The 22,174-nt window shown below is 42.6% G+C and overlaps 3 protein-coding genes across 3 annotated transcripts in view; 1 reads left to right on the forward strand and 2 right to left on the reverse strand.

Annotated features, from left to right (window-relative positions):
• Window positions 1-5,992, reverse strand: part of LOC306823547 (uncharacterized protein) — a 28,978-nt gene extending 22,986 nt beyond the window's left edge. The window contains exon 1 of the mRNA XM_079343139.1: window positions 5,622-5,992. Within this exon, the coding sequence (XP_079199265.1) occupies window position 5,622 (1 nt within the window). The 5' untranslated portion in view covers window positions 5,623-5,992. The remainder of the gene's footprint in view (window positions 1-5,621) is intronic.
• Window positions 5,993-10,955: 4,963 nt separating this feature from the next.
• On the forward strand, window positions 10,956-18,441 carry LOC306823548 (potassium channel subfamily K member 5-like). The gene is made up of 5 exons (XM_079343140.1): window positions 10,956-11,327; window positions 15,648-15,759; window positions 16,231-16,397; window positions 16,495-16,663; window positions 16,786-18,441. Exons 1-5 carry the CDS (start codon window positions 11,142-11,144, stop codon window positions 17,757-17,759), a joined length of 1,608 nt encoding a protein of 535 aa, XP_079199266.1. The 5' UTR covers window positions 10,956-11,141; the 3' UTR covers window positions 17,760-18,441.
• Window positions 18,442-18,919: 478 nt separating this feature from the next.
• Window positions 18,920-22,083, reverse strand: LOC306823549 (serum paraoxonase/arylesterase 2-like). Its single transcript, XM_079343141.1, has 9 exons — window positions 21,990-22,083; window positions 21,695-21,762; window positions 21,401-21,456; window positions 21,055-21,220; window positions 20,545-20,668; window positions 20,246-20,446; window positions 20,050-20,131; window positions 19,270-19,398; window positions 18,920-19,184 (listed from the first exon to the last, which is right to left on the reverse strand). Exons 1-9 carry the CDS (start codon window positions 22,070-22,072, stop codon window positions 19,023-19,025), a joined length of 1,071 nt encoding a protein of 356 aa, XP_079199267.1. The 5' UTR covers window positions 22,073-22,083; the 3' UTR covers window positions 18,920-19,022.
• Window positions 22,084-22,174: the final 91 nt, after the last annotated feature.

Below are 22,174 nucleotides of genomic sequence, written 5' to 3' on the forward strand. Positions count from 1 at the left end.
AAATGAATCATTGAAGGACTGTGGGATGGGGAAATGTTCATCAATCCATCAATCAATCCATTTTTAAAATCGTTATAAATGATGAGGGGCACCCCCACCAATAATCAGAATATGTATTTGTATTAATCACAAACGTATAAACACAGTAGTACTAAACACATCTTTCATTACATGGTCATTATATCACAGAAGATGTTAGCTTTTATCATGCTAATCAGGTCATCCGTATCCCTGCGTCATTCATCACACTCACTTTCTATTGACAGAAGTCATTTAAACGGCTGCTTTTGTATTATTGTTAGCTGCCAACTGTGAACGGGATGAGTGAGATTTATTCCATAAACCGCCACCCACAGATTATAAACACACATACTGAATACACACACACACACAACACACACCACCTCAGCACACAATAGGCCTCCTTGTTGACGAGGGTGTCTGTGTCTGCGTGGAGTCCTGAGGTCGAGCTCGACCACTCGGACTATCGCAGACTCATTAAATCCCACAGAGACAAAGGAGGCTTTCTGTGCTGAAGCTTCATATGAGCGCCGCCCGCTCAGCATCGTCCTCAACAAGCATTTTACTGTCTTCTTCATCTCACCCACTGCACAGGTCAGCTAAGGCACTACCAATGCAATGATACACCCTGAGGTGATGCATGAGGAAGTCACTGTTCATATTTCATGGATTGCTAAAAAAAAACAAAGGGGGGGGGGGGGGGGGGGGGGGCAAACAGATGAGGAATTGTTTGCTTCACTAAAACTGGCTTAAAATACAGCTGTGTTATTAATATGAATAAATCATGTCTTGTAAGTAAGGTGTGTGTAATGTGATGCATCCAGTTCATTTCAAACATAAATGAATTCATAGTCTAAAAGGTTATTTATACAGTAAAGATGAATAACTACTGTACTTCTCTTACAGAAAGAGCATGACATCAGTGACGTGCTCCACAGTCAGTGCGGGAATAAGGCCTCGTTAGACTTTAATGAACAGCGCTTCGATTCCCTGGTGAGGCAGCAGCAACAAGAGGACAGATCTGTTATATTTAGAAACTTCTAACCAGCTGATTAAATGGCACAACTGACTGAAATACACCTCACGTATTACGCAATCAAACATCCTCTAAGTCAGCCTCACCGGGTACGCTGGCTCTCAGCGAGGCCTTTTGACTGGTTTGCCTCCAGTCTGGAGCAGGCGGCCTGTCTAATTGGGGACTAATGTGGCGCTGTTTTGTCTCTTCCATATGTGGTTTTAAGTCGCACCCTGCATTGTACCGGGTTGGGGTGGGGGGGGGGGAGGGGTGATGCTAGACAGGCAGACAATCTTCCAGATGTACCAAGGCCTCCCCAAAGGGTGCAGCCCAGCCCCTCTATACCATACACTTCCTCCTGGCAGTGGAGGACAGCAGGAGAGGAGGGGGCTGACAGACAAAATCCTCTTTAGCCCTCCCATTGTTTGTGTCCAGTGACCAATAACTGTGCCGCGTACTTTAACTAATCCTGCCTACCCTTCCCCCCACAAGACCCCCCATAGGCGTATTCCCTAGGTCACCACACACACACACACACACACACACACACACACACACACACACACACACACACACTGGGATGCATCATTGCTCATGGGCTCCTCTGGGTCTTTTAATGCTCTGTCATCTCAATTGTGATTGTCAGGAAACAGACATGCTCCTAATGGACCAGCTGAGCTCGTGTCTGCTGCCTCCTCCATTTTGTGTGGCCTCTCTAACATCTCTGCTATCGGCCAGCTGAGCAGGACCGACCGACCTTGCATGGCGACTGATTGACACAGAGGCAGCGGCACAACGGGGTCTCTTAATGAACCATCCGTCTCTTATCAAACCATGTGCCTTTTCTTTTTGGAGATAATTGGATAAAATATTGCCGTGCTGTAAGAAAAAAAAAAAAAAAAAGGAAACCTGCCCTCAATCCTACATAATGAGAGTGTCTAATGAGCTAAATTATAAATGAAGTGGGCCACCCCCAAGCAAAGAGCTGCTGGATCAGGTGCACACACCAGGGTTTGAGTTAATCAAGGATCTGATTTAGAGGTTGTGTGACTTCAGATTGAATTCAACATTGCAGCAGAGCGCTGTCATGAAATTGGACCCATTGAATTCCACTCTAAAATAGTAAGATCTGATTATGAGGGGAGAAGTTCCTCCGCTCCAATGCTTTGATCCAAGTGTCTCACACACACACACATTAATCATTCCCCTCAAATCATTACCCATGATGCTAGCCTCCTGACTAAACTGCTGCTATAACCCTTAAACGTTGTGTTAATCTGGCTCCCCTGTTTGTCTAGACGCCGCAGCCTCTGTGTGTGTGTGCTGCCCTGTGATGATGAGGTGCGTGTCCGCAGTTGTTTCTACGTGTAATGAAATAAGACAGGAATGGCTGAACGGGGGAAGGAGCTTGCAGAGGAGGACGAGGAGGTAAAGCACGTAAAAATAGCTACGTGTGCTCAGGATGCGGGGGACTCATTAGATAGACTTTACAGGCGAGCTCACGTCTATTTCCGTTCGCAGTGTGCCGCACACGGCACGCACATGGGCGTTCCTGCGCAGCGCAGACGCACGTATTAGTGAAAAGGAAAAGCGGGCAGATGAGATTTCATTTGGTTACATCCCTCTTCCCCGCAGCTGGAGACACGCTACATGAGATCAGAAATAACATTGTCATGTTGGAACAGTAGGACCAAAAGAAAGCATGTTTCCTGGGTACTGAGAGTAGGCTTAAGGAATTAGAAGGAGTTTAGAGTTAATCAGCCCCCAAGTGACCAAGTGAGATTATCTCCATCTATCTACCTGCCTACTGTATCCATCTCACTGTCTCCCTCCCGCTCTGATTCTCTCTCTCTCTCTCTCTCTCTCTCTCTCTCTCTCGGGTGTGCGTGCCTCTGTGTATGTGGGAGGGAGAGAAAAGCTGGCAGAAGCACAGTGGCGATCAGCTGTGCTGATTCATGGTTTATAGGGAGCCCCGCCTACCTGGCCGAATATCAACAGAAATGAACTGAAGGCCAAGATATCAGTCCTCTGGCCACATGGCGGCTGCTATTAACCTCGCTAAGAGAGACACACACATGCAAACGTACACGCTAACACGTGCCTCGCAGACAGGTTTGTGTCTCCCTTTCAGTGCACGCAAGCCTGGCCAGCAACATTTTCAACACACTAAACTGGAAGGAAATTTGTTACAACGTACGTGAGGCCGCATTTGCATTACAGATAAAGCAACTGATTCGTTTATTTATTTATTTTCAAATTCACTTCACAAATGTGAAAATGCTTATTGCTTAATGTTTTGTACTATTTCCTCGACTCCAAAGGCCCATTGTTACTTCTGCCTAACAATCATTCATAAAACAAACAACTGCTCATGTTCTATTAACTGTCGTTTATGACAGAGCAGACAAGCCTCATGTTTCATTTGACCTGAAAATGTCTGGGTATAAAATGTCTTTTTTTTTTTTTTTTAAACTCCATTAGCTAAGAACACAATTGAAACTAGTCCTCATAGTTTCCACATAATCTATCATCAAACTAGCTGCCAATTTTGACCTACTTATGAGTGAAAAGACAAAAATATTGTGACTTTAGGAGACAACATAATGAGATGTAAAGTACTACAGACACTATCATTTTAAATGAAGTGCTGTTATCATGGCTCCTATACAACAGCACATCTTTGGAGTGCTCTTCATGAAGTCTGACAGAATGATTTCAGGCCACAAAGGCTTATTTCAGCCTTGTCCTCTGGGTAAACCAATCCCAGACCAGGTTCTAAGCTAATCAATACACACAGATGGTGTGTGAACCTGATGCTGGAACATGAACCGACATGGGAAAAGAATGAGGTAGCTTCATTGATTTACTGTGGTTTCCCTAAAAGCTATTCTGAATCTATTTCCAACATCACCTCAGCCACTGAACTAATGGTCTGCCTGGAACTTAAGTGTACATATTGACCGTGGTGTTCCCTTCATTTTGGAAATGTGCAAAATCCAGATGGGTGACTCGACCATTGGGGTCACGGGCTGAGAAATCTTAAAGGGTGAGACACATTTCCATCATCTAAATGAAATAACTCTGACGGATGTTTGCAAGAACTAGTTCTGAAAAGAGCAGGAGAAGTTTATATTTTAGTCCAAGTTAGTCCAATCAATAGACTCCCTCATTCATAAGGACAAGTGAAATCCACTGTGTACACTGTGTGGAGTCAGTTCCCTATTTAGTCGTGCAAACACAACAGAGTAGTAGTCTAACTGCACGGATGCCTCATAGCTCCCAAAAGAGGATTAACAGCAGCAAGCTCTTCTGGGACCCTGTTGACCTCACTCTCACACAGCACAGCCAAAAACATCCTTCAGCATCAGTTTAGCCGTTTGTGTGTACACAACACTGCTGACTCGGCAGCACTACAGAAGACCCCGGGCACTCAGGTCACATCAGATTGTAACCTGTGTGTTTACTTCTGCTGCTCATGTAAGCACTTGGCAATCCCGATGCATTAATGCTGCCTCTGTCTCTGCCTCGTCCTCCCTACGTCACATCTGCAGCACCATAAAAGATTATCTGACTATATATATCCAGAGCTATCATCAATGGAGATGAGGCTTATTGGATGAGTTTCTCCTGAGTGCAGGACTGTGAACACAGACACACTTTCTCATCTGCTGCCTTCCAGAGAAGAAGGATATTTTTAACCCGTAGTCTCTGGGTGGTAAAGGCAAGTCATGTCGTGCAGAAAATGAAATCCAAAGCAGTGCCATTGCAGGAAAAAAAAACAACAACAACAATTGTACATCTCAGATGAAAGGCACAAAGAAATCCCTCAAGGAAAAGCAATGAGACAAAGAACATCCCGAGATAAGACGAAAGAGCATCATAAGGAACAATAAGTGTTTCACATATTAAGACTTAGGAGAGAAACGTCAATTGGTCAATTCAAATTATCATTCAGGCTATTTTATAGATTGTATTGAAAACTTTACACCCTCTGCGGTGTATGCTAATTCATAAGAGGACTGCCAAATATATATATATATTTCACCCATAATTCCTCAAATGTTACCAACAATGAGGCTAAATTACCACAATGAAGCCTACAACTGCGTGTCCCAATACCAAACAAACAGGCTGCATAATGAAATGAGTTATTCTAAAATGTAACCAAATGTGCTGCCTCTTTCTGCATGCCCATTCATTTTCACAAAAACAACTCGCACATGTCTGAAGCACAATCTCTGCCTCCGTACACACCGACCACTCTTCTTGATTTATGGGGGATGAGTGCCGAACTATTTAGATTACGACGGGAAATATAAAGGCTATACTATATTTCAACTGACTGAAAAAACTATATTTAAAATACAGCATCAGAGTCTCGCTTAAAATTAGTCAAATATTCAACTTTTTTTCTCCGACCCCAACCTTAAAACAGTTCGGCTTCAGGATAGTGTCCTGCGTGCGTGCCAGGGCATTTAAACAATCTGTGTATAAAAAAATGGCGCCGAATGTAGTAACACAACAAATAAACACTAAGTCACACCAGCGCGCGAGGCGTATACATCTTAAGATATAGCTTACCTACTCTAGGATTTGCATCAATGGAGATGAAAACAGCTTAAAATCCGATAAAATGCAAATATTCCGCACGTTCACAGGAGAAACAATGTTGCAGGGGGACACATGCTTTGTTGTGCTGCTGAAGGTGTCCGGTGCTCGTAAATGGGTGGAGTCTCACGACGAGGATCGGACTCGGGTGGAAACAAGCGGCGCGAGCACGCCTTCCAACCGCATGTTGAGGTGAAGGAGACGAGCACAACTTCTCCACTAGAAACCTGACGGAATATGTATTTCTGCCAGTATTGGTACAGTGGTACAAAACGGCCGTGTTTACATTTTCAGTTTTCAATCACAATTAATTACAATGTTGGAACAGTAGCCTAAAGGCCTACCCAACATGCATGGAGCGATCATTAACACAGTACAATGTCCAGAAACAAGAGGGAGGCTCAGGGGCCACATCATTACTCCCCACTGTGTTGCCCAGTCTTTTCAGGCAACAACGTGGTGCATTCAAGTGCACAGTATGAGAGCAAGCCAGTACTACAAAGTGGAGGCAGTTAGGGAGATATTAAAAGAGGCAATGTTTCAAGCATCCAACACTTTATCTTAAAGGAAACAACAACACCACAAAGCAAACACATTTGTGCCTTATAAAGTGCACGACACTTGCACACAAGCTGTTTATGGACTCCTGCATGCTCCCCACCCATCTGCCTGACCCCATTAGGGCCATACAGCTCATAGGCAGCAGAGGGGTGGGGGGCGTAAAGGGGTTCATTATTCTCCCAGCCACACGGGAGTAGAGGAACCACAAGCTTCATCTCAGGCCTGATTGATATTTCAGACCAATTCATATACAAATTTTTTTTAATGAAACATCTTACCAGTTCAATTGGGATTTCCTAAGTGTGAAATTCCGAATCAGGAGTCAAAACGCTCTGGCCTCAACAAGCAAGGGGAAGAGAACATGCTAGAAGTCGCGGAAATGGTCAACAATCGTGTTTTTTTTTTCTTTAGACTTTGATCAGTTATGACACACAAGCAGCGTCACAGTGCACAAACCGTTGGTGTTAAACATTTACAGTAACACAGTGCTCTCAAAGGAAATAACCTGGACGGGTACAACGAGAAAATTTAGCCTTTTCTGATTAGTTTGGGGTGGAATTTCCGATATATATATATATAAAAAAACCCAGCTAGGGGAGACAAACAAACAATGATTTTATGAACTGCTTGTGTTGCCTTCAGTTGCTTAGGAACCCTGCCCTGCCCAAGGAGCAGGTGTTGAGCTGGACCCAGGAGAGGGAGGAGAAACAGAAAAGAGAGGGGAGCAAAAGAGCAGCAGCAGCAGCAGCAGCAGCACTCGCAGACCCACAGTCCCCTGAGACAGTGACAGACTGGAACCACAGACTCAGAAATGAGCCACTCCTCACAGCAGACACACCCAAAACACTGACACAGACTTTGTTTTTCCCCCCCCATTCTCATTTGTTCAAAAGCGCGGGCAAACACGCACATATGATGCTGCAGTGCAGTACTCCAGCTGAGTGCATGGGGGGTTATGTTTGTTTGGAACATCTTTATCCCTCTCTGGCTCCATCACTCAGGGATTACATAATGTCCCATACCACTTCCACCCAATTCATCTCTCTGTGACTTTGAGCACTGCATCTGGGTACACATCACACAACAAGCCACATTTCTGCCAGGATCTTATGTAAAACAACTTGGAGAAAAAAAAAAGGCTTTAAATATGAATTTTGCATGCAGTGATGCAGTGCATGGGATGGAGGCAGGGCTGCAGGGTTTTTTTTTTTTTCATTTGTGCTCGGAGCTGAGCTTCCAAGAGCACTGACATGATAGATGGTAACAGTGCATCAATATTCATATTGCACTATTATGTTATGAAGAATTTATGAACCAGGATTGTTCCAGGTTCCTACCACTTTCTGCCAGCAGACACGATGCCCATCATTGTTGTTTTAATGAGACATGTAAATTCTAACACCCCCCCCCCCCCCCCGCCTTCAATGATGGAGGGATTTTGAGATAAAGCTTATTCTTATCAACAGAATACAGAAAACAAGACAGGAAAAGTTCCCCCCAAAATGTGGTCATGGATTTATTTTTTTTGTAGCTGCTAAAAAACACCAATAACATTAGCATGAATATATTTTGCAAATGCAATGCTTACATTAATAAGCATGTGCCTGTGTGTAATGTGAGATCTCTTAAAATCACCCTGTAAGCCCTGGAGCTCACAGTACTTTGAACAGATTGTAGTGGACATTCTAGGCCACATAAGTACATGCTACATTGAGTTTGATCAGCTGTAACAGACCACCTCTTCCTAGTGTACACTGCCACCTGGTGGAGAGACAGTGAATATATGAGCTTTTTAAATGTATGCTAACTGTTGGATTAACAATAAGTGTTGCAGGTCTGCAGTAAAATGAGCCCCCCATGTTAACCCCTAAAAAACATGAGATGCTCATCAAAAAGAATGCACCACTTCTCCTGTACACTGGTACTTTCCTAAAAAGGTTTAGAACGCTTTATGTGAACGTTACATTTTATCATAAACAAAACAATGTAAAATATCAAGTCACTAGTGTACATTCATTATTTACTGTAAAAGAGGGAATCCCCAGTGGTACTAATCTTACTTATCCCAGCGTGGTAATGCATGCTTGGAACATGTGTTCATGAGAGATAAAGTGTTTGTGACGAGATCGGTGAGGGCTACAGGGCTGCACAACCACTCCCATGAATGCTGAGAAGTACGATATATGTTTTTAACTTAACCCAACAATAATGGAGTCATTCAACTTGGTGTAACAACATGTTTGCCTTGGATATGAGATAGAGATAGTTTGATATACAAGTATGATGGAGAGGCAGCCAATACATGCAAGAGACACTCAAGGAGTCTGAACTGAGATCCCAGATGGAAAGCCTCGACGAGTAGAAGCCAGAACAGTTGAATATTTAATAGTCTCTGTTAAGACTGATGAGCTGTTCTGCAGCTGAGAGCAGGCTTCTATAATTAAAGTCATACCTTGTATTAAATCATATTAAGGAGGTCTCATCTTGACATGTTCATTTTTACATATACTATTTCATACTTTAGGCAAACAACAGCACAATGACATCAAAATAGACATGCTTTGGTTCAATCTGCTCCTTTCTACAACAGTTTCACTCTTACACGACTCTTCAAATACTCACATCAAATCCATGTTGAAGGTCAGTGTAGATTGCATGGACAATCCCAAACAGTGTTCGAGATCAGGTCAGAGAGAGGGGAAAAAAAGAGTGTGTCATTAAAAAGAAATACTTATATTTAAGTTACAATATGAAATGAAGTGATGCAATCCCAGTTAATACGAATACATTTTAACGTTGCAGCATAAAGGAGATCAGGTGAATCTTTATTTCCACAGTAATTACCCAAATTATCCCAAACAACATACCCAATGTATGTTAAAAGTAGCCTTTGCAATAACATGATTGAAGTGTCACAACATAAAAAGCTTGGTGGAAATATCGTTCTCGCTATTATTTATGGTCATCACAAATTAATAACCATGTCATACAAGTCAACAAATTAAACCAGTTTCCATTCTTCTCTCATGTCTCTATCTCAGGTGTATTGATATTTTAGGCTGAGTCAAGTCCCTTGCAAGTGAGGAAAACGATAACTTCTATGAAGACATTAACTATAATTGTTGTATTTAATTTCCCCAAAGTGGCTACATGTGTCTGTGGCTACATTTTGCAGCCGTGTTTCTCCTTTTGAGATGTAGGCTAACAACATAGCTAAACATCCCTGACCTCTTCTAGTTTAATCCCTCTAATACGCTGTGTTGAACTCTAAACGAACCGCCGCCGTGACGACACTGCAAATGTAAAAGCTCACAGTAATAACAAAGGTGTGCAACATAAACACGACAACAGAGGGCGAGAGTCTTACCTGTGCAAACAGATGTGTTTCCTCCACCTTAACCTAGGTGCCATAATTCCGGCGTTTCCCTACAGGACAAGTTGGAGACTGTCTATCAGGTTTCTAAAGAGGGAGGCGGTGTCGCAGCAATGACGAAGCACTAAAAACAGGTTGGGTGGAGATCAGAGGTTGGAGCGTCATGCAACTTTAAAAAAAATAAAAAACGCAGATAAGCTGTTAATTAAAAAGGTATGATGTGCAATTAGCCTAGGAAGCAAGATGGAACACTACAATAAAAGCACAAGCCAAAACATTTCTGACCACTTTAACAGGTGAGTCAGGTCTGGTATAATTGCTGGTATAGACTAATTCCTGCAGCACAAGCGTAAGTGTGTGAAATCAATTCAACATACGTGAGCCATTAGTTGAATGCACTTAAAGAAGGTTGAAGACAATACGTTTCATAGGTTATAAATGAGTCTTACCAAAATGTAAAGCCCAGTGTTCAATAGGCACAGGTGCATAACGTTTTGTGTTGAAGTGTAAGTGCCGGGTAACAGAACAATGTGTGGTCACATGGTTAAAGACGAAGCTTTTAAACAGTGCCATTTGTGTTGCCAGTCAAACGGTGAATATTCAGACTGATATTAGTTCGTCACGGCCACTTCTCTTGCGTGTGTGGGTAATTGTGCAATTGTGCGGCACTGAATTTTCTTGTAAATACTGAAGGGGGCGCTGATTTTGTGTGTGCATGTGTTGATAGATCTTATATTTTTAAGTAGCCTATATAACTACGGCTATACCTCCATTATCTCCATTTAGTGACTTTCTTCTTTAGAAGCCGAGTAATCTCCAAGATGTTACAGCTCATATCAGTCTAACTGCACAGCTGGAACATCTGTCTAATATTATTTTTAAAAAACTGTGGCTCATGTTGTCACTGCTCCCAAAGGCCACTCACTGTATGTCAGCCAAATGTAAGACATATAGTGTTATTCCAGCAGTGTACTGTTTAGGCTACTTACAGTTTGCTGACTTAAACAAGACAGATAGATAAACAGACAATAGCATCAGCACTGCCTTTAACTTCTCATGCGCAGCACATAAAGAGGGGACAACACTTCTCATCTACTATCATGCTGAGCAGCAAGGATCCACCCAGTGAGATAACTCTACACACTTCACTCCAGCCTTCTGGATGCTCCACACATGAAGATAAGAGCAACCGTCACAGGCAGCTTGCGCACACGTGTGCATGACTAATTAAGACAACTGAGAGCATGATGCCCCCTATTGAATGTTTACATCTGCATCAGGGATAACGATTAATTGATAGATTGATATAAATTGTTAATATTGTACTCTGGTAAGTATGTATTGGACATTTATAGAAATGTTTATTTATGAAAGTAAAGTAAATATTTACTGATCAGATCATCTTGATAGCTAAACAATGGAGCTCAATCAGTCTTCTGCCTGGTGTTCTGTGTGTTTATTGTATCTGACCAGGAAGAGAGCACTGTGGGTTGGATAACGACGCTCCCTCAGTATGGGAACATGAGCTCCTCGGCGCTGTTACACTGAAGTTATGACTTAAATATGGCTGATTCGGGTCCATTTTTAACATCATGTATTATTTTCTACCTGTCGATCGGTGCAGCAATATTTCAAATTCTCGAGGAGCCCAACTGGAAATCCGCAAGGGACAAATACATCCTAGCAAAGGAGAACATTTTGAAGAACTATGCCTGCTTAACCAAAGAGAGTCTGGATGAGATTTTGGAGGTATGCAGCATGTAAGAGGCTACATTGTGTTTAACTGTTTTCATTTGTCTGACAAAAAGGTGGTTGATGATAAATTGACAAAATAAATTGTTCTTTCATTAGGCTTCTTTGAGGTGAGGCTTCATTTGATGAAAACAGAACTTCAAAATATGTTCATCAATTTCTAAAAGAAAACTTCTCTAGATAGATAGATAGATAGATAGATACTTTATTGATCCCGAGGGAAATTCAAGGCATCCAGTAGCAGTATACAGACAGGCAGGACACAAGACATTAGTTACAATACACACCCGCTGTCCCCCCTCCCCTCTGTATACAAATCCCCCAAACAGATTTAGCAGCCCCTATGTGACTAAGAATAAACATAATTATATGTTAAACCTGTGCAGTTAGCATTAGCAGTTAGACTTAAAACTAATATAGCATAATGTACATAACCTGTGAGGAGAGAAAAATATGTGTTGGTTAAAAGAGACCTGTAAACAGTTAAAGAGCCTTAGAAACAAAGTGCTGACCTTTAGAAACTAGTTACATGTGCATGTACAGCGGTGTTTGAGCTTATGCCAGAGGTGTGAGTACAGTCGTTAAACAGTCAATGCAGGAATGTAAATTGGCTCACCAACTTAAAGGAGCAGTGATTTGCATTAAGTGACCTAGACAATATGGTGAAACCAGGAGTGCTTAGGGTAATTATCGTTAAGTACCCAACTATTGATGGGCAGATTAGCATTAAGTGTTGGAGACAATAGAGTGAAACTTGACCTAATTAGGGTGATCATGTCAACCCTTACAGATGTAGCATAACACAACAGTAGGATGAAACCAGACATGACTAGGGTGATTATCATTAAAGTGACCAGTGCTCAGTAAGGTGACTATCAATATGCATTTAAAGTGTCCAACTGGAGGCTGACTCTGAGGTCAGCAGTGCAGGTGAGGAGTGAGAAAAAAGTGAAAAAAGATTCCAGGGATCACCGTGCGCTTCTTCCCTGCCGTGACAGTGAAGTGTTATACAGCCTTATTGCCAGGGGGACGAAAGAGTTCTTGAGTCTGTCCGTGGAGCACGACTGTGACAGCAGTCTTTCGCTGAACATGCTCCTCTGGCCGGTGAAGGTGCTGTGCAGAGGGTGGTGTGTGTTGTCCATGATGGAGAGCATTTTGTCCAGAGACCTCCTCTCTACCACTGTCACCAGTGAGTCCAGCTCTGTGCCCACCACAGAGCCGGCCCTCCTCACCAGTCTGTCCAGGCGTGCTGCGTCCCTCTTCTTGCAGCTTCCTCCCCAGCACACCACGGCGTAGAAGAGGACGCTGGACACCACAGACTGGTAGAACATCTGCAGCAGCTTTTTGCAGATGTTGAAGGACCCCAGCCTTCTCAGGAAGTACAGACGGCTCTGTCCCTTCCTGCAGGTAGTGTCCATGTTAGGCGACCAGTCCAGCTTGTCATCCAGCTGCAGCCCCAGATACCCGTAGGTCCTGACCACCTCCACATCGACCCCGCCGATGGAAACAGGTTCTAGATGTGGTTTGTTCCTTCGGAAGTCCACCACCATCTCCTTGGTCTTGGAGGTGTTTAGCTGCAGATGGTTGGCACTGCACCACGTCACGAAGTCCTCGATCAGGCTCCTGTACTCCTCCTCCTGTCCATCCCTGACACAACCAACTATTGCAGTGTCGTCCGAGTATTTCTGCATGTGGCAGAGCTCAGAGTTATACTGGAAGTCCGAGGTGTACAGGGTGAACAGGACGGGGGAGAGCACGGTCCCCTGTGGTGCTCCGGTGCTGCTGACCACAGTGTCAGATGTGCAGTCCTTCAGTCTGACGTACTGTGGTCTCTCTGTGAGGTAGTCCGTGATCCACCTCACCAGGTGCGAGTCCACCCTCATCTCGGTCAGCTTGTCTCTCAGTAGGAGGGGATGGATGGTGTCGAAAGCGCTTGAGAAATCAAAGAACATGATTCTCATCACGCTGCTCCCTTTGTCCAGATGAGAGTAAGCCCTGTGTAGAAGATAGAGGATGGCATCGTCCACGCCCACCTTTGCCTGGTATGCAAACTGCAGGGGATCCTGTGCGTGTTGTACCTGGGGTCTGAGGTGTTGGAGCAGCAGCCGTTCGAAGGTCTTCATAACGTGGGATGTCAGAGCGATTGGTCTGAAGTCGCCTGGTTCACTGGGGTTCTTCTTCTTGGGGACAGGGGTGAGGCACGAGGTCTTCCAGAGCACAGGAACCTTCCCGAGCCGCAGGCTCATGTTGAAGATGTGCTGAAGTGGCTCCCCCAGCTCAGCAGAGCAGGCCTTTAGCATCCTGGGACACACCTTGTCTGGGCCTGCTGCCTTCCTGGGGCGGAGTCTCTTCAGCTCCTTGCTCACCTGGTCTCTGGTGATGGTGGGGGGGAGGGGGGATGGATTGTCACTGGAGGTTGTATCTGTTCTGGTGGAGGTGTTGGGGGGAGTGAGAGGGGGGGAGGAGGTGTGTAGGGGGGTGCTGGGGGGGGGAGGAGGGGTGCTGGGGGGGGGAGGAGTGAGAGGGGGGGAGGGGGTGTGTGGAGGGGGGGAGGGGGTGTGTAGAGGGGTGCTGGGGGGACAGGCACTGGCTGCAGCGACGGGGCTGTCGAACCTGTTAAAAAACAAGTTGAGCTGGTTTGCTCTCTCAGGGTCCCCGTCTTCTGCGTTGTTGTTTTTCTTCCTGCAGCCTGTGATGGTCTTCATGCCCTCCCAGACCTCTCTCATGTTATTCTGCTGAAGCTTCTGTTCTACCTTCCTTCTGTACTCCTCCTTTGCCTCTCGGAGTCTGACCTTGAGTTCCCCCTGCACCCGCTTCAGCTCTGCCTGGTCTCCCTCCTTGAATGCCCTTTTCTTCCTGTTAAGGATCTCCTTGACATCGCTGGTGATCCAGGGCTTGTTGTTCGGGAAGCAGCGCACAGTTTTAGTGGGAACCACAACGTCCATGCAGAAGTTCATGTAGTCAGTTGTGCAGTGTGTGACGCCCTCAATGTCTTCACCATGGGTCTCTTGTAGGGCACTCCAGTCAGTGGTCTCAAAACAGTCTCTGAGGGCCTCCTCTGCCTCGGGAGACCACTTTCTGAAGGTGCGTGTAGTTATCGGTTGTCTCTGGATCATAGTTTTGTACTGTGGCTTGAGTAGGACCAGGTTGTGGTCGGACTTACCCAGAGGTGGTAACGGGGTGGCAGTGTAGGCGTCCTTCACGTTTGCATACAGGAGGTCTATTGTCCTGTTCTTCCTGGTGGGACAGCTTACAAACTGGTGAAAGTCCGGTAGTGTGGAGTTCAAAGTAACATGGTTAAAGTCCCCTGAGATGGCGATGAAAGCATCCGGGTGCAGCGTTTGTAATCTTGAGGTGGTCGCGTGGATGACGTCACACGCAGTTTCGGCGTGTGCCCGGGGAGGAACGTAGACGCAGAGCACGATCGCGTGAGAGAATTCCCTCGGCATGTAGTAAGGACGGAGACTTACCGCCAGCAGCTCGATGTCTCTGCTGCACGTTGCCTCCTTCACAGTAACATGTCCATGGTGGCACCATCTGGTGTTAATAAACAGCGCGAGTCCTCCTCCTTTCCGTTTGCCGCTGCGTTTCGTGTCTCTGTCCGCTCTCACTGTAGTAAAGCCCGGTAGATCCACGTTAGCGTCTGGGGTGTTTTGAGTCAGCCAGGTTTCTGTGAGGCACATTAAACTGCACTCTCTAAATGTCCGATTGTTCCTCACAAGCGCAGCCAGCTCGTCTGTCTTGTTTGTTAGACAGTTTACGTTCCCCATAACTATCACCGGAACCGAGGGCTTGTACCTCCACCGCTTAGCCGCGAGCTTAGCCCTTACCAGGGCCCCCGCTCTACAGCCTCTATACCGCTAGACAGCGTTTTATAGACTTGTAACTATCTCATAACTTGTTATCAAAGAGTAAAAGTGAAGTTATTAGTAGATCTATCCTTCATATCACGACACCACTTAACCTGTTTTTCCTGCTTTGTACGTAAACAGCCATCAGTAAGCGTACCTTCACAATAAAAGGAATAGCCTTAAATTCTACTCAAAATGCAACGTTGTTTGAAATTCTGATTAAAAAACATGGTGCTGTTGCGAGCTTGACGGAACATGTCTGCATGTAGGCTACCACAGATATTTGAATGTCGGCGTATAGGTGTGTCCCGCTGTAATGGCCGCGTTACCTGTAACTTTTCATAATGAACCAAACTGAGCCATTGTGCTTTACGTGTATCTCTAAAAGATTCTGGTTGAAGTTCGGCGACTGTAGTTTGTCAACCTGTTTAAGTTGAGAGATGTTTGTCTTTGTTTACACTCCCAGGTAGTGTCCGAGGCAGCAGGCCAAGGTGTAACCATCACGGGAGAAATTCATCGGAACTCGTGGGACTGGGCCAACTCTGTCATCTTTGCTTCCACCATCGTCACTACTATAGGTTTGTGCAAAAGATAGAGGCCTACATAATTTGTTAGAATAAGCCATTTCAAGTACTTTGCAAAGCCTACAGGAAGAACAATAACGACAGAAAGAGCTAAGGTGTGATTTATTGAGACATTGGCCTACTATGATCAAATATAAATAAACAATAAAAAAATTCCAGACCTGGAAATCATGTAAAATAGTCTTACTAGTTAAAAGAAGAAAACGTCTGAGCATGATGTCTACCATTGCCAATTGTAGCTTATGATAAAACATCTAATTTAAAGATTAATTTTAGTTCTTCCTGCCAAATTATCATCAAATTTCAATAACAAAGCAAATTACATTGTGGAAGGTGATTGAAAAATGTTTTTCAAAAATGTATAAAATGAAACTAATACAACATAATCACTTTTAAAATAAAGTCTAATGAGCATTTGTACAAATCTTTGATAATGTTTTACCTGTTTTTTCATCTTTTCTGCAGGTTTTGGTAATGTTGCTCCAAAGACTCAAGGTGGCCGTGTGTTCTGCATCCTGTACGGCCTGTGTGGGATCCCACTGTGTCTGGTTTGGATCAGTCAGCTGGGTTCGTTCTTTGGAGACCGTGCCAAGCGTCTGTCTGGGATTCTGATACGTAAAGGGGTTTCAGTGGTAAGAAGAAATTTACTTAAATCACTGGTATTTTATTAAGTACTGTTTCTAATGAGGAAGCTCAAAGTTCTGATTTTTTATTTTCCCCTCTTGTCAGAAAAACGTCCAGTATACCTGTACAGGTTTGTTCCTGTTGTGGGGTCTGTTGGTGCACCTGGTGATCCCTCCTTTTGTTTTCATGTCTGTGGAAGGATGGAGCTACCTGGAAGGGCTCTACTACTCTTTCATTACACTGACAACGGTTGGCTTTGGAGATTATGTAGCAGGTAGGTTTGATCTCCTTTTACTTTGTTTAATGTTGCTTAATGTTTATACATGTTTTTGGACTTTTTGTTATGTTGCATCCTCCTCATATAATGTTGTGTTGGTTCACGGACTCTCCTTTCAGGTGTAAATCCAAACATAGACTACCCCAGACTGTACAGAGTATTTTCAGAGTTATGGATCTACATGGGCCTGGCCTGGCTGTCTCTCTTCTTCAGTTGGAACGTCAACATGGTCGTGGAGGCTCACAAGGTGCTAAAGAAAAAAAGGAGACTTCGACACCAAAGGCACTTTTTCGATGAGGATCCCCCTTCTTTTGAGGACAAACCCGACCCGACTGTAAAACCCACCACTATCGACATCTTCAACTTTCCAAAGGATGAAGACTATAGCACAGTTATCAAGGAGATCGGAGCCACGGCAAAGACAATAAGTCCTCCACAAAACATTAATCGTTCTAAGAGCTGCAGTGACATCTTGGCCGTCAACATCCAGACCCTGGATCACTCGCCTCAACACAAACGGTTTCTTTGTATCAGTGACGTATTTGTCAATCCAAATGCTAACGAGGACAAAGCTGCCCCTTCTGTTGAGGACAAACCAGACCCGACTGTAAAACCAACCACTATCGACATCTTCAACTTTCCAAAAGATGGAGATTGCAGTACACTTGTCAAGGAGATCGGAGCCACGGCAAATACAATAAGTCCTCCACAAAACATTAATCGTTCTAAGAGCTGCAGTGAAAACATCCAGACCCTGGATCACTCGCCTAAACACAGACGATTTCTCTGTATCAGTGACGTATTTGTTAATCCAAACGCTAACAAGGACAAGGATGAACAAAATGAGGGGCCTACTGTACTACAAGAAAGCAACGGAGGGCCCGATCCTGCATCAGACACGAGGAAGGATAAGGATGAGAACAAGGACAATTGTTCATTTGATTCAGAGATGAAGGGCATAATCTTCACTGTACCTAAAAGGGATGCTGCAGAAGAAGAGAGTCTGCAGCATCCTAATGGTGGGGGGACAAGGTTCACAATATCCAAGGTAGAAGAGAAACATTTGTTAATGGATAAGGATGAAACAAGGTGACTTTTAATTACCTTTAACAAAATGACAATACCAGTCAGGTTGTGTTGTTTTATACAATAATGTAGTAATTACTCTTAACTTGTTAAGGAACTGAAGTTAGTGAAAATGATCCCGTTGTCTCTAATTGTTATTTTCTGATAAAACAATGGGGCCAAACTGTTATTAATATTCCCTTAACCTGCTCAAAATGTACTTCAACCCAATATTGTCAACGTAATGTTAGGGCTATAAAAACACTGTTATTTTCATTGTTTCTTTGGTATAGAAAAAAGTAATAAAGTTATACTCATGACTGTTTTTTTTAAACCCAATTTCCTATTCCAAAGTCAATTTCTGTTTTTCCACTCCAGTCCTGTTGGTGGCGGTAACGTAGCTCAAAGATAATCAAGAGTGTGAGGTAAAGAGTAAACGTGAGCTTAACTCACACAAAAAAAGGAACAAAGAACTTTCTAAAGTTCTGTTAAGAATTTTGCTTTATAATGCATGGAGCCATTATATACTTTTAAAAGGAGTTGAGTTGTAACACTGTATGATATACTCAAATGTCCTGAATGACTATGTCGTATTGTAATGATTCCCCTATTTTCCCTGATGGTGATAATATTAATGTTATGTCAATAAATAGTTCTTTCTTTGCTATGCTATGTGTCAAAATACACAAAACTTGACCTGATAAACCCCTTTAAGTATTTGATGACTTAACTTTTCAGTTACTAATGTGTTTGGAAGTTAGCATCAAATTGTTTTGACATTTACTCACTAGCATGGTAGGCAATTGGAAATAACAAAACCCGGAGCCGGAACTATTTTATCCCTATATATTATTCAATATTTGTGGAAATTTTATTATCTAGAAGAATAAGCTGTCACATTTTGTACAGTACCTTGCAAAAGAACAAGAAGTGTTGGGAGAAAATCTCAGTGGAAGTTGTAACTAGATCGATCGCTCCTTAAGAGCTAAAGTAGAGCTCCAAGCGTCAGTGTGATTTTAAAAACAGTTTACAGGTATTTTAACATTGACGTTTCATAGAACTGTATATCAAAACTATTTAATTCCACACAATCTAAGTCTACTTTAAAAAAAAAAATTTAAATACATTATAAGCCAGTTTAAACAGCCACACTCAGTGAGCTACTGTATGTAACAGGTAAAACATTACTCCCCCTTTTTTAAAATCAAAGTTTTATTCATCAATACATTTTCTTACGCCAGATCTTTTAAAAACATAACTTCTTTGTAGGGAAGCCAACAGAATGCACAGATTACTTAAAATCACAGTACAGCGCTCTGTGGAAAACACTGCCGATAAGCAACTTTCCCTCAAAGCGAGCTGCCACACTGGAGGCCATGAGCACTTTGCCGTCATCTATGTACTCTTGGCTAACCACTGGCTGCTCAGAGTGAATGCCCTTGATCAGGATGACCTGGAGAAACATAAAACGTAACAGAGATGTTTAACTGTTCACATACACTATCTTAAAAAACAAATGCACAAAAATGAAAACAAACCTCTGAGCCAGGGGGATCTTCAGGGTTATAGTTGGAAAGCTTCATGCCATTTGGATGACAACCCAGCCATAGGTCACCTGTCTGGTGGTCCACCTCAATGTTATCACAAAGTGACCCCACAGCTACAGCCTGGTGAGGAGTATTACATACAGTAAATGAAACTATAGCACATCCGTTGTTTTTTAAGATTTATTAGGGGAAAAAGGAGATTAATGTTAAAAGTGTTTAGACTTTATGAGAAATAGGCTTTGCCTTTTTGCCTTTCTCTCTCTTTCTGTCTTGTCTGTCAGTACACTAAACATAAAGTTGTAGACCGCAAGAGTTAGCTTAGCATTTAAACCTGAAATAAAAGCACAATAGCCTGGCTGTTAAATGTTGTTTTGTTTGTGTAATGTGTACACATACGTACACACACTAAGGCTAAATCTGGTAGCAAGTTAGCTTTTGCTTAAACCTTAAACTAGGGAAAAAACCTACTAGCCTGGCTCTGTCCAAATGTGACATTATCCACTACCAAAATACTTAATTGTTCAGTAATTATTATGACTTATTCCCTGTGTATTATGTACATACTTAAACAATTACATTTCCAGGATTTACAAAGGGTTTTCCAGTTTTTAAGGCAAGTGAAGCTAACAGACTGCTAGCAGTGTAGGGTCATCTTTTCCTGTTACATACAGTATGTGGTCAATGCGTCTCTAACTCTTGAGAAAAAAACAAAAGAATGTCTTAACATATCAAACTATTGTACTATTTCTTTTATACAAAGTAAGACATTACCTTAATAAACACTAATTGTTCCCCTTCCTTTCTCTCAAAGACGTGTATGTCGTGGCCTATAATATCAGCAGCATAAATATACCTGTAAAATAGATTTGTATTATTTTAGTGTATTACTGGAAATGTACTGTGTATGGAATTACTACATATTTTAATAAAAAAAAGCACAAAGTGTTTTAAATTAGGAGTGATTCACCGTTTGTCTGGAGAAATATTGATGCCATTTGCACTCAGAAAGCCACTGGCTGCCACCCTCACTTCCTTGGGACTGTAGTAGACCACATCACACCAGCGGAGACCCAGGGCAACAGTCAGAAGGTTAAGGGCATCATTTGGAAAGGAGTGATCATTTGTGGCGTAGAAACTCTGGACTCCAACAGCAACTATGTCATTTACACTAAAAGATTTTGAATAAGATAAAATATGTGAAGTTTGTACAAAATAATAATTAAAAAAAAGTGTGACCCCATTTCATTGGAACCATACAGTACATACCTGTGGAGGAGGGGGTGGATGATAGTATTCAGGTGCACAAGTGTGTTCTTTTCAACAAATCTGAAGATCTCTACTTGGCTTTTGTGTTGAGGGTGATTGACTACAAACAGGTACACAGAGTCATCTGGAAAACAAGCATTTGTGTTTTCATTATTTTCCCCTTTAACCTTTTGAATAACAAATCTTGCACGTTTCTTACTGGAGCAGCAATGTTGAACTTAAAAATGTTTCTGTTGATGTTTGAGCTGAAAATACTGGCTCACTATTTTTTGTTTTCTGTATAAATGTTAGCCATTAGATATCAGTTCTGTTTTTTTTGTTTTTGTTTTTTTGTGCAACACAAAAGACTAAAAAATAACAGCTGTCTTGTCTGCTCTTTGAAGAATTAGGTACATGCACATTCTAATATCAGTGACATCAATATCAGTGACCCTATAGGGTGATTATTGCATGCATAGATTCATTGTTGCACTGTTCGCTTGTGTATTTTCCTCCTGATTTTAACCTTACCTGATTCATCAGTGTACACACTGATGCCATGAGGGTTAAAAGAACTGAGGTCCAGCTCTCCTTTGATTTGGAGCTCCACTGGTGTTGGCTTAGGATGCAAGAGATCCAAAATGTACAATTTCCCAGGTGCATCAGAGAAAGTAGGCATTCCAGGATAATGTAACCCCTGAGTGGAAACATAGGACGTGAGATGAGGGTAAAGAGCTGTGATTTATCTTGAGGAGGTGGTTACACAAACATGACTACCTGAATTATGTCAACTACAGTCATTGATATCATCACAAATTATTTCAAAGTACTGATCCACTGTTGAACACTTCTTAAGAAATAATAATTAATAACATACTGTGCTTATAAAGGCCAGTCCATCTCTTAGTATTGTGATATCTTCTGCCCCATATTCTGTACAAAGCAAAGCAAAAATTGTTATACTTCTTTTATTTTACTACTCAAGCTTACAACACTACTCACACTTGACCCACTGTCTGCAGAGGGGACCTTAGACTTGTGTTGTAAAATAACATTTGATAAATAAGTACTGTTGCATAATCCAAAAATATGTTTAAATCAGATGACATTTTTTTAATTATAAAAATAACCAAATTAAGACACTGACATGAACAAAAATAGAAGAGCCTACCTATATTCTTTAAGAATTGGCAGTTGAGGTGTTTTACAGGCACTTCTCTGTCAGCAAGACTGAAATCCCTGCAGAGAAAATCATATATGACAAATTATTTTTGGAAAACAAAACCATACCCTGTAAGAGCTGTTATATAAAACATTATTAGCAGAGCTTAGGTATACATACAACAAGTATCCTCACTTCCTTCATACACATAATGTAGTAGGCAGCAACTGGCACAACTTAAAATATGGGAACGTCATCAACTTGTATTCCTCCGCGTCTCTAATTTACTTAAGAAAAGACCTACTTAAATTGAAGGTATCGGTGTCCAATAAAAGCTGCAAAAGCAGCAACAACAGCAGCAATCAGTGCTTTCCTCATGGCAGCCATTAGAAGTCAAAGGTCACTTTACACAGGGGTCATAAGGGAACACTTCATGATTGCAATTAACATAGGTCCACATTAGATGGAGCCAAAGTGTCAGACCTAATT

Source organism: Symphodus melops (assembly GCF_947650265.1).
Source record: "Symphodus melops genome assembly, chromosome: 5".
NCBI lineage: Eukaryota > Metazoa > Chordata > Actinopteri > Labriformes > Labridae > Symphodus > Symphodus melops.